This window comes from Thalassophryne amazonica, chromosome 9 (assembly GCF_902500255.1).
Source record: "Thalassophryne amazonica chromosome 9, fThaAma1.1, whole genome shotgun sequence".
In the NCBI taxonomy this organism is placed as follows: Eukaryota; Metazoa; Chordata; class Actinopteri; order Batrachoidiformes; family Batrachoididae; genus Thalassophryne; species Thalassophryne amazonica.
The window spans coordinates 6618904-6636935 of record NC_047111.1 but is presented as its reverse complement, the minus strand read 5'-3'; the positions used below and the strand labels follow the sequence as shown (position 1 = coordinate 6636935).

Genomic DNA, 18032 nt, shown 5'->3' with positions numbered 1-18032 from the left:
GCGCATATTAAACAAATATGTAAGACTGCTTTTTTGCATTTGCGCAGTATCTCTAAAATTAGAAAGGTCTTGTCTCAGAGTGATGCTGAAAAACTAATTCATGCATTTATTTCCTCTAGGCTGGACTATTGTAATTCATTATTATCAGGTTGTCCTAAAAGTTCCCTGAAAACCCTTCAGTTAATTCAAAATGCTGCAGCTAGAGTACTGACAGGGACTAGAAGGAGAGAGCATATATCACCCATACTGGCCTCTCTTCATTGGCTTCCTGTTATTTCTAGAATAGAATTTAAAATTCTTCTTCTTACTTATAAGGTTTTGAATAATCAGGTCCCATCTTATCTTAAGGACCTCATAGTACCATATCACCCCAATAGAGCGCTTCGCTCTCAGACTGCAGGCTTACTTGTAGTTCCTAGGGTTTGTAAGAGTAGAATGGGAGGCAGAGCCTTCAGCTTTCAGGCTCCTCTCCTCTGGAACCAGCTCCGAATTCAGATCAGGGAGACAGACACCCTCTCTACTTTTAAGATTAGGCTTAAAACTTTCCTTTTTGCTAAAGCTTATAGTTAGGGCTGGATCAGGTGACCCTGAACCATCCCTTAGTTATGCTGCTATAGACTTAGACTGCTGGGGGGTTCCCATGATGCATTGAGTGTTTCTTTCTCTTTTTGCTCTGTATGCACCACTCTGCATTTAATCATTAGTGATTGATCTCTGCTCCCCTCCACAGCATGTCTTTTTCCTGGTTCTCTCCCTCAGCCCCAACCAGTCCCAGCAGAAGACTGCCCCTCCCTGAGCCTGGTTCTGCTGGAGGTTTCTTCCTGTTAAAAGGGAGTTTTTCCTTCCCACTGTCGCCAAGTGCTTGCTCACAGGGGGTCGTTTTGACAGTTGGGGTTTTTCTGTAATTATTGTATGGCTTTGCCTTGCAATATGAAGCGCCTTGGGGCAACTGTTTGTTGTGATTTGGCGCTATATAAATGAAATTGATTTGATTTGATTTGATTTGGTTGCGACGTTGGCCGGAAATTTGAGATGTTTACCCAAGTCAACTTGGAGCTGCCAATCACGGGCAGTGGTGAGGAGCCCCACTGAAGAGCTAGGTCAATGTTGCTGAGCCTTCTGCCCCAGGCTAATGAATGAGATGGCCTATTTTGGGGCCGTCTAAGACTTACTGCGCTGTATTGCTGTGCAGATGGAATCTGCCAAAGAACTTAGGACTTGGTTGTGGTGCCAGCGGTATTGCCCCTCACGTAGCGCTTTGGGGCAGCAGCTCAGGATATGCTCCAGGGTGCCCCTTCTCCAGCACAGCTTGCACTTGGGAGTGTCTACTGGGCCCCAAATATGCATGTTCGCTGGACATGGAAGGACGTCGTAGATCGAATGGATGAGAAACTTGATGCTTGCTAGCTCTGCTTATAGAGTCATAGTTTCGCAATTTTAAACCAATAATTAAAGTAATGGGCAATATATTTCTCATTTTCTTTGTATCAAATCGCAAACAGCAGAGATCAGAGAGTTAGCATGTTCTGTGGCCACAGAGCTGTGAAGAGCAGCAGCTGAAAACAGCATCTCTGCTGCGCTCTGAACTGAAGAAAAAAATAACTGATATGAAAAGCCAACATTAAATAATTCAGAGGTCTTTATGTGCCTATATGTGATGATACATTCAGAAATTTACAGTTGAAAGACTTTGTATTTCCAAAAGCTCTGAGTTTGAAGAACAGCAGATGCATGAGAGATCATAGAGGGAGGGGGAGCAAGAGAGAGAGAAAGAGAGCGAGAGAGAGAGAGAGAAAGAGAAAGAGAGAGAGAGAGAGAGAGAGAGACAGAAAATGGAGGAGGAGGGGTGGAGAGGAGGAGGGCCACAGCATCAGTGAAAGAGATGAAAAACTGATTCACAAAGTTTTTCATTTAAAAGAGCAGGTTTGACAAATCAGTCCAGGTTCAGCTCTTATTTGAACAAGACAATTAGGTGTTATATTGTTAAAAGGTAATGCAATTCCATTGAAATTGTTGGGGAAAAAACAAAAAACAAAACTGTCAGGACGGAAAAACTGCCCGCTTCACTGGATTAAAAGCTACTGCATGTCATTTTTGAAGAAGAGAGTAAATGCTATGTCCATTAACTACACTCAACAAAAATATAAACGCAACACATTTGGTTTTGCTCCCATTTTGTATGAGATGAACTCAAAGATCTAAAACTTTTTCCACATACACAATATCACCATTTCCCTCAAATATTGTTCACAAACCAGTCTAAATCTGTGATAGTGAGCACTTCTCCTTTGCTGAGATAATCCATCCTACCTCACAGGTGTGCCATATCAAGATGCTGATTAGACACCATGATTAGTGCACAGGTGTGCCTTAGACTGTCCACAATAAAAGGCCACTCTGAAAGGTGCAGTTTTGTTTTACTGGGGGGGGGGATACCAGTCAGTGTCTGGTGTGACCACCATTTGCCTCATGCAGTGCAACACATCTCCTTCGCATAGAGTTGATCAAGTTGTCAATTGTGGCCTGTGGAATGTTGGTCCACTCCTCTTCAATGGCTGTGCGAAGTTGCGACGACGAACTGGAGTCCGGTCAAGACCCCGATGAGGATGACAAGTATGCAGATGAGCTTCCCTGAGACGGTTTCTGACAGTTTGTGCAGACATTCTTTGATTATGCAAACCGATTGTTTCAGCAGCTGTCCGAGTGGCTTGTCTCAGACAATCTTGGAGGTGAACATGCTGGATGTGGAGGTCCTGGGCTGGTGTGGTTACACGTGGTCTGCGGTTGTGAGGCTGGTTGGATGTACTGCCAAATTCTCTGAAACACCTTTGGAGACGGCTTATGGTAGAGAAATGAACATTCAATACACGAGCAACAGCTCTGGTTGACATTCCTGATGTCAGCATGCCAATTGCACGCTCCCTCAAATCTTGCGACATCTGTGGCATTGTGCTGTGTGATAAAACTGCACCTTTCAGAGTGGCCTTTTATTGTGGGCAGTCTAAGGCAAACCTGTGCACTAATCATGGTGTCTAATCAGCATCTTGATATGCCACACCTGTGAGGTGGGATGGATTATCTCAGCAAAGGAGATGTGCTCACTATCACAGATTTAGACTGGTCTGTGAACAATATTTGAGGGAAATGGTGATATTGTGTATGTGGAAAAAGTTTTAGATCTTTGAGTTCATCTCATACAAAATGGGAGCAAAACCAAAAGTGTTGCGTTTATATTTTTGTTGAGTATATTAATGTGCAGTGTTATTAAATTTATTAACTTAGACTTTGACAGAAACATGCAAAAAAAAACCTTGATCTCACAAATATCCATCCATCCATCCATTTTCTTCCGCTTTATCCAGAGTCGGGTCGCGGGGGCAGCAGCTCAAGCAAAGCCGCCTAGACCTCCCGATCCACATACACCTCCCCCAGCTCCTGGCATCCAGAAAAGATGCTCGAGCCACCTCAACTGACTCCTTTCGACGTGGAGGAGCAGAGGCTCGACTCCGAGCTCCTCCCGAGTGACCGAGCTCCTCACCCTATCTCTAAGGGAGCGCCCAGCCACCCTGTGGAGGAAACTCATCTTGGCCGCTTGTACTCGCGACCTCGTTCTTTCGGTCATGAGCCAAATCTCATGACTATAGGTGAGGATCAGAACGTAGATTGATCGGTAAATCGAGAGCTTTGCCCCCCTACTCAGCTCTCTCTTCACCACGACGGTCCGAAACAGCGACCGCATCACTGCAGATGTTGCACCGATCCGTCTATCGATCTCACGCTCCATCCGTCCCTCACTCATGAACAAGACCCCAAGATACTTAAACTCCTCCACTTGAGGCAAGGACACTCCACTGACCTGAAGAGGGCAAAGCACCTTTTTCCGGTCGAGAACCATGGCCTCGGATTTGGAGGTGCTGATTTTCATCCCGGATGCTTCACACTCGGCTGCAAACCGCCCCAGTGCACGCTGAAGGTCCTGATTTGACGAAGCCAACAGAACCACATCGTCCGCAAACAGCAGAGACGAGATTCTGTGGTTCCCAAACCAGACCCCCTCTACACCCTGGCTGCGCCTAGAAATTCTGTCCATAAAAATAATGAACAGAACCGGTGACAAAGGGTAGCCCTGGCGGAGGCCAACGTGCACTGGAAACAGATTTGACTTACTACCGGCAATGCGAACCAAGCTCCTGCTGCAGTCGTACAGGGACCGGATAGCCCTTAGCAAAGGACCCCAGACCCCGTACTCCCGGAGCACCCCCCACAGGGTGCTCCGAGGGACACAGTCGAACGCCTTCTCCAGATCCACAAAACACATGTGGACTGGTTGGGCGAACTCCCATGAACCCTCGAGCACCCGATGGAGAGTGTAGAGCTGGTCCAGTGTGCCACAACCAGGACGAAAACCACACTGCTCCTCCTGAATCTGAGGTTCGATCATCGGTCGAATTCTCCTCTCCAGTACTCTGGAATAGACCTTACCGGGGAGGCTGAGGAGTGTGATCCCCCTATAGTTGGAACACACCCTCCGGTCCCCTTTCTTAAACAGAGGGACCACCACCCCGGTCTGCCAATCCAGAGGCACTGTCCCCGATCGCCATGCGATGCTTCAGAGGTGTGTCAGCCAAGACAGTCCCACAACATCCAGAGACTTAAGGTACTCAGGACGGATTTCATCCACTCCAGGAGCCTTGCCACCGAGGAGCTTTCTAACCACCTCGGTGACTTCGGCCTGGGTAATGGATGAGTCCGCCTCTGAGTTCCCAGTCTCTGCTTCCTCTTCGGAAGACGTGACGATGGGATTGAGGAGATCCTCAAAGTATTCCTTCCACCGCCTGACAACATCCCCAGTCAGGGTCAACAGCTCCCCACGCACATTGTAAACAGTGCCGGTGGAGAGCTGCTTCCACCTCCTGAGGCGCCGGATGGTTTGCCAGAATCTCTTTGAAGCCGACTGATAGTCCTCCTCCATGGCCTCCCCGAACTCCTCCCAGACCCGAGTTTTTGCCTCTGCGACCACACGGGCTGCGGCAAGCTTGGCCTGCCGGTACCTGTCAGCTGCCTCCGTGGTCCCACCTACCAACAAGATAAGTAGGACTCCTTCTTCAGCTTGATGGCATCCCTTACTTCCGGCGTCCACCACCGGGTTCGGGGATTGCCACCGCAACAGGCACCAGAGACCTTGTGACCACAGCTACGAGCGGCCGCATCAACAATGGAGGTGGAGAACATGGTCCACTCGCACTCCATGTCTCCACCTCCCCGGGATCTGGGAGAAAGCTCTCCGGGAGGTGGGAGTTGAAGACCTCACTGACAGAGGGTTCCGCCAGTCGTTCCCAGCAGACCCTCATGATACGTTTGGGCCTGCCAGGTCTGACCGGCTTCCTCCACTCCCAGCGGATCCAACTTACCACCAGGTGGTGATCGGTCGACAGCTCTGCCCCTCTCTTCACTCGAGTGTCCAAGACACGTGGCCGAAGGTCAGATGATATGACTACAAAGTCGATCATCGACCTCGGCTCAGGGTTCCTGGTGCCAGGTGCACTTATGGATACCCTTGTGCTCAAACATGGTGTTGTGATGGACAAACTGTGACTAGCACAGAAAGTCCAACAACTGAACACCACTCGGGTTCAGATCAGGGGAGGCCATGCTCCTGATCACTCCCCTCCAGGTCTCACTGTCGCCGCCCCACGGTGGGCATTGAATCCCACAGGAGAACAATGGAGTCCCCAGTCGGAGCGCTATCTAGTACCCTCCCAGGGACTCCAAGAAGGTCGGGTACTCTGCACTGCCGCTCGGCCCGTTAGGCCGAGACAATGGTGAGAGACATGTCCCCGACCCGAAGGCGTAGGGATGCGACCTCTGTTCCCTGGAGTAAAGTCCAACACATGCGACTGAGCTGGGAGCAATAAGCAATGCATCCAGCTCACAATATACCATATACATACACACACACACACACACACCCACACACACACACACACACACACACACACACCACACACACACACACACACAACACACACACACACACACACACACACTCATCTTCAACCGCTTAGTCCATTAATGGTTGCCGGGGGCTGGAGTCTATCCCAGCAGTCAAGAGAGGGAGGCAGGATACAGCCTGGAGAGGACGCCAGTCTGTCACAAGGCACAACAGTAATATAATTTTTTGTTTATTTTTCTTGCTTTCAATGCATCTAAAACCACCCAAAATTAATTAAAATAGGGCTTGCCAATAATGTTTTAGTGGTCAAAACCCTGTGTGGGGCCGTGGGTCCAGGGGCCCACGGCCCCCTGAAGCTATGAGCAGCATCATATAATTTACACTAAGATAGTCCTAGTTAGAACCCTGTACTCTATATTCTGAAACCCATCTCTTTCTTAAATACTTGAACATAAAATTCTCTTAACAATTTTTTTATTCTTTAATGTTTTTCTCCCATAATAATCAATTAATTCAACACACAGCTGATTCACCTCCTTCCTCAGGGGGTAAATGGACTGCATTTATATAGCGCATTTCCATCTGCATCAGACGCTCAAAGCGCTTTACAGTAATGCCTCACATTCACCCCGATGTCAGGGTGCTGCCATACAAGGCGCTCATTACACACTGGCAGCAACTAGGGGATTAAAGACCTTGCCCAAGGGCCCTAAGTGCTTTTCCGGTCAGGCTGGGATTTGAACCAAGGATCCTCTGGTCTCAAGACCATCACCTCCGCTGTGATACTTGGGATTGTTTAGGGGGGAACTGACAGTGCTGTTGCTGCTCCTAACATGTCTGTTCAGAACATGTCATTTTTTGAGCAGAGCACCTTGCTAAACATTTGCCTGCATTGATTATTGAACTAAAACAACAGTGAAATATATAAATCCAGAATTTTCTTCAGAAATATGACCTAATATGGGAGAAAATTAAGCTATCTTATAAATTATGGATAAAGTTAGGAATAGACAACAGGCTAATGTTCCAGAACTTTCCATCAAATAAACCACTAAGACCCACCTTGCCTATGAAAGAACTGAGTGACATACTGTCGACCCTTCGCTTCTTTCTCCTGTCTGAGCTTTTCTTCTTTTATTTTTTGCGCTCTGACATGAGGCATCCTGCTGTGTCCTCCTCCACTTTGTCTGTGAAAAGTTCGGCTCTGCAGCTGTCTGATGGAGCAGGTAGACTGAACCATTTTACATAAATGGAGAGAAGGGGGCATTGAGAAATGTTTCCAAAACAACTAATCTTAGTGTTACCAATAAATTGTAAATAAATGTATGTGTGATTGTAAGTTTATTACTGAGTGTCTATTATTAGAATTATAATTGTATTAGGGGCCCAATCTGGACCCCCTGTCAATCACGAACCCCTAGAATCTTTCTCCTTATCTCCCCTTTTGGCACCCCTAGGAGCAACCGAAAGACGAAGTGACTCACTCACTCATCTTCAACCGCTTACTCCAGTTAAAGGTCATGGGGGGTCTGGAGCCTTTCCCAGCAGTCATAGGGCATAGGCGGATTACACCCTGGACAGGACGCCAGTCTGTCGCAGGGCCACACACAGACAAGCAAACACATTCAAACCTACGGACATTTTAAAGTTTCTAATCCACCTAACCTGCATGTCTTTGGATGTGAGAGGAAGCCGGGGTACCCGGAAGAGAACCCACAGAAACACGGGGAGAACATGCAAACTTCACACAGAAAGGCCACAGGTGGGAATCAATCCCATGACCTTCTGCTGTGCAGCTAACAGTGCTAACCACTAACCAATGTCCTGCTAGAAGAAGTAGACTAAAATAGCAAAAATAAATATGTAGGTAGAAATTGAAGCGCTATAGGCAATGCATTCAAATGGAATTAAAAGTAGTAATGTTGCAACCAGATATATTTGGAATTTTTAAAAATTTCCCCCAAATTTGCAATATGTAGCCAAAGACAATGTGTGCTTACAAAGTAAAAATTACGTTCTTGTCTTAATGGTTTTACACAAAGGACCAAACAGGGCATACGTCCTAACCACGAATAAATAAGCATTGATAAATAAATAATAATAAGTCAGTGTTTGCCTGGTTGCGTGAGCACGGCGCCCCGCCCCATTTTTGCGTCGTGACGTAGACACGTCGTCGCAGACAGGCGGACTCGGTGCGTGTCGGTCTGTGTATGCGTGTCTCCAGCTAGGCCACAGAGTGATGGCGGCGCCGTCCTGAGAGTGTCCACCCCGCGGTGGGAGAGAATAGCTAGGCTCCTTGTCTGTCTACTGGGCATCTTGTTGTCTCTGTACGCTTTTCACGTCGAGAGGGAAACGGCTCGGGATCCGAGTTATCGGGCAATGTGTGATGTCAGCAGTTCCATCAGCTGTTCCAAAGTGTTCAGCTCGAGGTAAATTTGAGTGAAGGCGCTGCTGTTATTGTGGTGTTTTTAGGGAAAAACTGCACGGTTTAAAGTCTCTCTCTCTCACACACACATACACTGTTAAACTAACGTTTACTCACTGACGAAACGACATGAATAACCCATGTTGGACCTTAAACTCTACGCTTTTTACAGCGCTACATCAGCTGGTCAGCGCGACGAAGCTAACGCTGCTAGTGCTAACAAGTGCATGTTATTATTATACGCTGTATATACGTTATTAACGTTGTTAGAGAAGTAGCGATATTTGCATCGTTAGATATCCCTTTGGTCAGTATTTATTAAAAAATGTTAACACAACTCATCGTACTTGTTGCTCATGCTAACGTCGTTAGCTGTAAAGTTAACCGTAGCTTGGTCAAACAGTTGCTGTGAATGGACCAAGTGGTTGCATGCTGGTTAGCTGGCTTGGACATGGTTTTTTGGGGGGAGGGGGGGCTGACTACACTTCAGTCAGCTGATGTGACCGTAACTGACATTCCACTGGGTAGTAGGTCGGCAGTGTGGTTGGAAAGAGTTTGACTCCTGAAAATTTCAGACAATCAGTTACTGTTTACGATCTGTTGTGTCTCCTGGCTGTGTGCGTAAAGCTGCAGCTGAGAGTGTTTCTCCATAATTACGGACCAAAATGTCAATTATGGCTGTGTCTGATAGCATGTGCTGGTGCTGAGCTTTGCCACATACATCACACTATAGAACCAGCTTCGGTCCTGGTTGGCAACCACCCAGGCAGACAGCCAGACAGTCCCTACATCTGGAAAGTAGCTGTCTGCTGCAGCCAGGTGAAGTGTGTGTTCTCTGGGCCATTTCTATTTGTGGGGAGGCTCAATGCTGAGGCACCTGCTCACTGTATCATGCCCAGAAAGATGCACCACGTGACCAAAAAGCCCTAGGTTATAGTGCCTTACAATGCAAGTGCTACTTCTCATCTGAATTCCTAATTAACCCATTCATTAGTGTTCATTTTGTCAGACAAAACGAGATGAAATATGTTTGTCAACAACCCTTTTTCCCCATGACTAAGACGAGATAATGACGAGATGGCACCAATGTTCTAAAAACACTGACTAAAACTATGTAAATGTGCGTTATTATTGATTAACAAAAATGAGACAAAAATGTTTTGCAAGAAATAAAAAATAAACAAAAACTCCATCCTCGTTTTGTCTACTACACAACATCCAAGTCCAGCTGTCCTGTGTTTGTGCGCAGCAGTTCTTCTACTGTACTGTCGGCTACGTACGTGTCCTCTCGCTGCGCGATTCTGTGAGAATTGTCCACCGCTTCACATGGACAGGTTGTATTCTTTCATCATTAACATGCCTTTTTTTGTGGGGCAGCCAACAACGCAAATCTCTGCCGTGGGACTGGAACATAATATCTCCTGCTTTCTGGTTTGTAAACTAAAGCGACTGTCCCTCATTAAAAGTAATGATAATGATAATATCATTCGCTCCATGTGTGTTGTGGGATTTGCTGCGGCTGTCTGCCAAGTAAAGGTGGAAAGACGGCTCATTCCGCAATTAGTAACTTCAAAGAGAATCGCCATTTTAAATCAAATGACACCTCTTTCCAAATGTTGTAAAATTGACAACATACTACAACTGACCAAAGCTGTTTTTCCCTAAAATGAGATGTCTTCTGTTCTGTCGGGGAGAACTTATCCTGGTGTCAGTCTCAGCGTTCCAGCCACGCTGCAGTGTGTGATCATTTCTGCAGCGAGTCTGTACTGTCCCCAGCCACCTGCAGCAGCGTTATCTTGACAACATGTGCGCGCACATGCACATCTTAGCCAGAGAGAGAGAGAGAGAGAGAGAGAGAGAGAGAGAGAGAGAGAGAGAGAGAGAGAGAGAGAGATTGGACAACAATCAAATGGAATGCTGATGGTACAGGAACTACGCAAAGGATGAGGAACCATCAAGACAGAAAGCAAAACGGAATACGGACGAATTGAGGTTGTCGTTGGGATTCGTTCTCTTTTTCAACAGATTGAAAATTCTGACAAAGTGCCACCTACTGAACAAAACTGGACGATGATTAAACAGTGTCTCAAAGTCAACGCAAGTCCAGATTTCTTGTTTTGTTTTGGCTTCGGTGTCCTTCGTTTATGCCATGTGACCGGGGTTAAGCTTTGTAAAGTGTCTTGGGGCAGCTATGTTGTGAAGACAACAAAACAAATTCAAAATACAAATAACTAAAAAAACAGTGCGTGTCAGGCCACCTTATTGATTATGTTTTTGTGTATTTGTCAACCATTTTCACCAGTTTCTATGAAAAAGTTCTTCCTTTGTTTTCAGCTTATATGTAAGGTGCTACATCACAAGTACATCTTCTATAATTATCAACCATTGTTTGTAACACGTAGCATTACTTTCGAGCCAGTTCTTAGTAATGGATGGATGGATGAGATTTATTGTCATTACAAGTGCACCAATAACGAGATCACGTCCACACTCACATTTCCACAGAATTGAGGTGATGTGAGTGTGGTAACCGCTGCAACAGGAGTCGCGCCGCCGCTAGCTTCGGGGGAGTCCCAAGCAAATGTCCTCCTTTCCAGCTACCAGAAGAATCCTGACCAGATATTTGTCTCCTTTATGCACAGTTCCTTCCAGATACCCAAGGTATAAAACAAGACATTTAGGAATTCCATATCCCAATATGAGTGAGTGGACATCTCAGTAAAAGGGGTTGTATATTCGTATAATTCCAGAAAATGTGTGTGTGTCTTGGTCCATGTCATTGCATAATCTCCACCATGGCTGTTGGGCATTCATCCATTTACTTTTAATTATGTCCGTCAAGGACGTAATAAAACCATCAGCGTTTATTTGTCTGACTGTTAGCAGGATTATGTCAAAACTACTGCATGGATTTTGACAAAAATTTTCAAGACAGATTTGACTCTAGCTGTGATTTTGCAATAGATGGACTTAATGCACTAAGTTGATTTAGTATTGAATCAAAATCTTTCCAGAGATAAATATAGAAGTTTCCAAATTACTCTATCAAATGCTTTTTCTCCATCTAAACTAATCAAAGCTGCTGCTATATTATCTTTCTGTGTTTTATATATCATATGTTCTCCTAATCAATCAATCAATCAATCAGTTTTTTATATAGCGCCAAATCGCAACAAACAGTTGCCCTAAGGCGCTTTATATTGTAAGGCAAGGCCATACAATAATTATGTAAAACCCCAACGGTCAAAACGACCCCCTGTGAGCAAGCACTTGGCTACAGTGGGAAGGAAAAACTCCATTTTAACAAGAAGAAACCTCCAGCAGAACCTAATGTTATCTTGTTTGTCTATCCATAACAAACCCACGTTGATACTCATCTATCAAGTCTGGGATAAATGTTTGTAGCCTGTTTATTATCATTTAGGTGTATTTTTTGTAATAAACATTTAATACTGATATTGATCTATAGTTTTGATAATGTTCTTTGTCTCTGGTTTGGGGAGTAGAGTAATTATTGTTTCCTTGTGGGAGGGGGGATATTATTTTTTATCCTAATCCAATTATCAGTTCTTCACCAAACTTCTTGTACCACTTGGAAGGAAATCCATCACTTCCAAGTCTCTTATTTGATTTTACTTTGCCTGTTGCTTTCTGAATTTTATCCATTGTTGTCATTGCTGTTATTTGTTTTTTGCCACTTAGGGTTGGTCCAAGTAGTCAAGGGAAGTCTTAATATCATATATCATATTCTGATATGAAACTGATGGCTGCGTATAAAGTTCCTTGTAGTAGTCTCTAAAAATATTTTCAATTTCTTTTGGTTCATATTTAAGCTGGTTTCTTTTGGGGTCATGTATTTTATTGACTGTATTTTCTGTATGTTGTTTCCATAAACGTCTCGCCAACAGTTTCACTGCTTTGGGACCTGCTTCATAATAATTTAGTTGTAAATATCTTGCTTTTGTTTCTGTTTCATATTGGAGTAAATTATTAATTTCCTTTCTCACCTTGTTCATTTGTTGTTGTATTTTTGGATCAGTTTTTCCTTTTACCTTACGTTTCTGTTCCAAGTTACTCAGTTCTGCTAAATAGGTCTCATACTGGTTTATTGTTTCTCTTTTAAGTTTTCTTGTAATTGTAATCAGTTTCCCCTCTTATAACTGCTTCAAAGCATCCCACAATATAGCTGGCTCCATCTTCCATTATTATTTTTCTCCAAATAAGTTTGTATGTCTGCCCTAATTTGTTCAACAACTGATTTATTGTTTAATATCCCCACATTCAATCTCCATATTGTTTCTTTCAGTCTACAGTTCATTGGATCTTCAGATAGACGGCACTGTGGTCAGACACATCTGCCACTCCGATCCAGCAGTCTTATATTTTATCTCTGTTCTCTTTCTGCATAAAGAAATAGTTGATTCTGGTGTACACAGTGTGTTGTTGAATAATGAGTAAAGTCCCTCCTTCGTGGGTGCACATCTCTCCACAAATCCAAAAAAACTTTTTTCCTCCCATGTATTTTAAACCAGTTTTGTGACAGATTTCTTATTATGGTGTCTAACCAGATCCTTACTCTGGATGGCATTACCCTGACCTCTAGTAATACTGTGAGAAATCTTGGAGTCATTTTTGATCAGGATATGTCATTCAAAGCGCATATTAAACAAATATGTAGGACTGCTTTTTTGCATTTACGCAATATCTCTAAAATCAGAAAGGTCTTGTCTCAGAGTGATGCTGAAAAACTAATTCATGCATTTATTTCCTCTAGGCTGGACTATTGTAATTCATTATTATCAGGTTGTCCTAAAAGTTCCCTAAAAAGCCTTCAGTTAATTCAAAATGCTGCAGCTAGAGTACTGACGGGGACTAGAAGGAGAGAGCATATCTCACCCATATTGGCCTCTCTTCATTGGCTTCCTGTTAATTCTAGAATAGAATTTAAAATTCTTCTTCTTACTTATAAGGTTTTGAATAATCAGGTCCCATCTTATCTTAGGGACTTCGTAGTACCATATCACCCCAATAGAGCGCTTCGCTCTCAGACTGCAGGCTTACTTGTAGTTCCTAGGGTTTGTAAGAGTAGAATGGGAGGCAGAGCCTTCAGCTTTCAGGCTCCTCTCCTGTGGAACCAGCTCCCAATTCAGATCAGGGAGACAGACACCCTCTCTACTTTTAAGATTAGGCTTAAAACTTTCCTTTTTGCTAAAGCTTATAGTTAGGGCTGGATCAGGTGACCCTGAACCATCCCTTAGTTATGCTGCTATAGAAGTAGACTGCTGGGGGGTTCCCATGATGCACTGTTTCTTTCTCTTTTTGCTCTGTATGCACCACTCTGCATTTAATCATTAGTGATCGATCTCTGCTCCCCTCCACAGCATGTCTTTTTCCTGGTTCTCTCCCTCAGCCCCAACCAGTCCCAGCAGAAGACTGCCCCTCCCTGAGCCTGGTTCTGCTGGAGGTTTCTTCCTGTTAAAAGGGAGTTTTTCCTTCCCACTGTAGCCAAGTGCTTGCTCACAGGGGGTCGTTTTGACCGTTGGGGTTTTACATAATTATTGTATGGCCTTGCCTTACAATATAAAGCGCCTTGGGGCAACTGTTTGTTGTGATTTGGCGCTATATAAAAAAATTGATTGATTTTTCTTTGAACTAGTTGTATCCATGTCGTAGTCCGTGAACACATTAAGGTCTCCCTCACATATACAGATACCCTCTGCTTCTACTGCGATGATGTCAGATAAGGATTTAACGAATTCCTTATTACTCTCAGGAGGGGCATATATGTTCAATGTTATCATCCTTGATCACCCCCTTCACAATAATATATGTTCCTTGTTTACCTTTTATTTATTTTTGGTACTCAGATTAGATTATATCAGACATCAGTATTATTAGACCTCTTTTCCAAGTCTTGGAATGTGAGCTAAAATATTATTGAATCCATTTTTAAAAAATTTCTCATGTTCTGTGTTCGATAAACGAGTTTCTTGTAGTAAATTGTCTTTTCCTTTTTAAGTCTGGTCATTATTTTAGCTCTTTTGACTGGGTTGCTTAAGCCATTAACATTCAAAGAAAGGAATTTAATTTCTTGTTGTTTGGTGTCCATAAACCATCGTAGTTCTCCACAGACTTTCAGTTGAAGATTCATGAACATATCACATTTTCAAGAACAGCTTGTTTTAACTATATACAAAGAAAGTGACTTCCACTAAGAGAGATCAGCAACCCTCCTCTTCCACTGGCTCTGTTTTTGTTTTGGGGGGGAAAGCCTCACGTAAGGAAATGGCCCCTATCTGGTAATGAGATTTAACTCATGTAGGATTAATATACCCATATCAGTCCTCACAGCTGACAGCATGTTGGATTAGTGGTTAGCACTGTTGCCTCACATCCAGAATGTCACGGCATCGATCCCTGCCTGTGGCATTTCTGTGTTGTTTGTATGTTCTTCCTGTGTTTGCGTGGGTTTGCTATGGGTGCTCTGTTTCCTCCCACATTTAAAAGACATGCAGGTTAGGTGAATTGAAAACTATATAATTATCAAGGTCTCCCTTGCAAAAGAGATCTCAAGCTCAATGGGACTAACCTGGTTAAATAAAAGGGTAAATAACAGCTGCATTTCAGTCCCTTTTTTAGCCAACAGTCCATTTATGTGTAACCCTGCACAACAAGCTATATACTTAACTGGGCTTTAGCTGCCCTTAGCAAGTTATGTCATTCTCATTCATTTTAGCTCAAATTAATGCTGATGTAGATCCTCATTCTGCATTGTTTCCTTTAAGCTTTAGCTTTATTTAACCAGGTTTGTTCCATTGAGATCAAGATCTCTTTTACAAGGGAGACCTGGACAATTATAAAGTTTTCAATTCACCTAACCTTACAGCAGGATGAATATGTTAGTTTAAATGAGTCAACACCCCCGAGTCACACTAACTGTCAGAATGCTCGTAGCACGGGCCGGGGCGGAGGATTAGCAGCAATCTTCCATTCCAGCTTGTTAATTAATCAAAAACCCAGGCAGAGCTTTAATTCATTTGAAAGCTTGACTCTTAGTCTTGTCCATCCAAATTGGAAGTCCCAAAAACCAGTTTTATTTGTTATTATCTATCGTCCACCTGGTCGTTACTGTGAGTTTCTCTGTGAATTTTCAGACCTTTTGTCTGACTTAGTGCTTAGCTCAGATAAGATAATTATAGTGGGCGATTTTAACATCCACACATGCTGAGAATGACAGCCTCAACACTGCATTAATCTATTATTAGACTCTATTGGCTTTGCTCAAAAAGTAAATGAGTCCACCCACCACTTTAATCATATCTTAGATCTTGTTCTGACTTATGGTATGGAAATAGAAGACTTAACAGTATTCCCTGAAAACTCCCTTCTGTCTGATCATTTCTTAATAACATTTACATTTACTCTGATGGACTACCCAGCAGTGGGGAATAAGTTTCATTACACTAGAAGTCTTTCAGAAAGCGCTGTAACTAGGTTTAAGGATATGATTCCTTCTTTATGTTCTCTAATGCCATATACCAACACAGTGCAGAGTAGCTACCTAAACTCTGTAAGGGAGATAGAGTATCTCGTCAATAGTTTTACATCCTCATTGAAGACAACTTTGGATGCTGTAGCTAAGTGAAAAATTGTCATCTTTGCAAAATTCATGACCATTTAACTTCTGGCTGACCCATCTCATAGTCTCCTAAGACGAGCCAGCGGTCTGACCAGAAGGTTATTTTATTTTATTTTGTTGTTGAGGTGAAGGTGTGTGTCAGCTATGATGGAGCTTAATTCTGACATGTCAGAGACAACGCATTAATTGAAATGACAAAAACACGTTTTTATTAAAACTATAAATTGAATGACTGTGAGTAACCCATTCAGTTTCAGTTATGTAAACAGAATGCATTTCCATCTTAACCTTTGCTGCTTTGAAATAATCATTCTGTTGCTTTGAAACGACCCGTGAGCAGTTTGTTGTGCTGTTGCATACAGCGTTACTGCAGTGATGCGCTAAGAGCAGAGTCACAGTTTCTGCATTAATGTTCCAGTGAGACTTGCTGTTGCAACTTTTGGGGTCTAGTTCATCTTAATTTTACAGCTGACCTTGTCTGTAAAGCTACTTGTAAATGTCAGTGTTCAGAGTTGGAGCTGAGGTGTGTGGGCAGAATGCAGATGGAGAAACAGACATCAGTCAGTGCATCAGCCCGATCAAAGCAGATTACGGAGTCATCAGTTTGAACTTGTAAGAATGGCATGTTTAGAAGTCACAAGCTGCCTGGGTTGCTTGTAAAAGTTTAAACTGACCTGTGAACAGCAGTGTTAGCTGTGGGGAGGAAGAGGAGGAAAAAGTCCTGGAACATCACCACTTGAAATAAGCTTAATCACACTTAATAAACTTCCAACATACTTTGGGGCTGCCTAGTTGGTTGCATCACAGCCACAGTGTCGGCATGTGCAGTGTTTACCTGAGGCCATCAAATATGGCCATCAGGTATTGCAAAGATTGTGTGTCTGTCTGTCCATCTGTCTGCGCTCAGCGTAAATCCAGTTCTATTCCTGCCAGAGACTTCAAATTCACGGGGAACATTCTTTGGGCACAGACCTTTGACAGGTTCAAAGATGGCTAACCTTTACTTATTGTCACTTTTTTTTGGAGTGGCAGTGGTGACAGCTGATCAGAGTGGAGCAGCACAGTGATGTCAGTGGCAGGTTTCTGTAAAATCACTTCATTTATGTGGTTATATAACATTGTCATATGTTCTGTTAAACCTCGTGAGAAATAAACACTTATAAAACTGAGAACTCTGTTTTTGGAACCTGATAACAACCTCTGAAGTGATTTTACAAGAGATTTTGCAGATGTTAGCATGGTGACGTCACAGGTTAGCTGCAAACTGTTTCGTTTGTGTGTAAATATAACCTCTTTGTTATATATTTTGTAAAAGCTAGCAAGAAATAAACACTTCTAAAATTGAAAATGCAGTTTTTGTAAACTGACCTCTGGAGTGATTTACAGTGGCTTGCAAAAGTATTGAGCCCCTTGGTATTTCACTGTTTAATTTGTTTATGGCCTTTCAGATACAAAAAGTTACGGAAGTGTATTGCATTCACTGGATAAAAAATAATTTGACCACAGATCTCGTAATTAAGAGATCCTGATCTCAAAAAATGTTGAACTTTTCTCGTAATTACGAGATCCTGATCTCGTAATTACGAGATCAGTGGTCAGTTTTTTTATCCAGTGAATGTAATACGCTTCCGTAAAAGTAAATCAGGCTTCTCATTATAAAAAAATTTCTAAAATTAGAAATTTTTATATTGATCATTTTAATGATCTTCCTTAGACTCAAACTGAAAGTAAATAACAACTTGATATAAATTCATTAAAAATATCAAAACCAAGATGATGGGTTGCATAAGTAATCATCCTCTTTGGTATAATCAAATCAATTTTATTTATATAGCGCCAAATCACAACAAACAGTTGCCCAAGGCGCTTTATATTGTAAGGCAAAGCCATACAATAATTACGGAAAAAAAAACACCCAAACGGTCAAAACGACCCCCCTGTGAGCAAGCACTTGGCGACAGTGGGAAGGAAAAAACTCCCTTTTAACAGGAAGAAACCTCCAGCAGAACCAGGCT

The 18032-nt window shown here is 43.2% G+C and overlaps 1 protein-coding gene across 1 annotated transcript in view; it reads left to right on the top strand.

The window, feature by feature from the left end:
• Positions 1–8100: 8100 nt before the first annotated feature.
• The window catches only part of vkorc1l1 (vitamin K epoxide reductase complex, subunit 1-like 1), a 32490-nt gene continuing 22558 nt past the window's right edge, over positions 8101–18032 (top strand). The window contains exon 1 of the mRNA XM_034177532.1: positions 8101–8382. Within this exon, the coding sequence (XP_034033423.1) occupies positions 8333–8382 (50 nt within the window). The 5' untranslated portion in view covers positions 8101–8332. The remainder of the gene's footprint in view (positions 8383–18032) is intronic.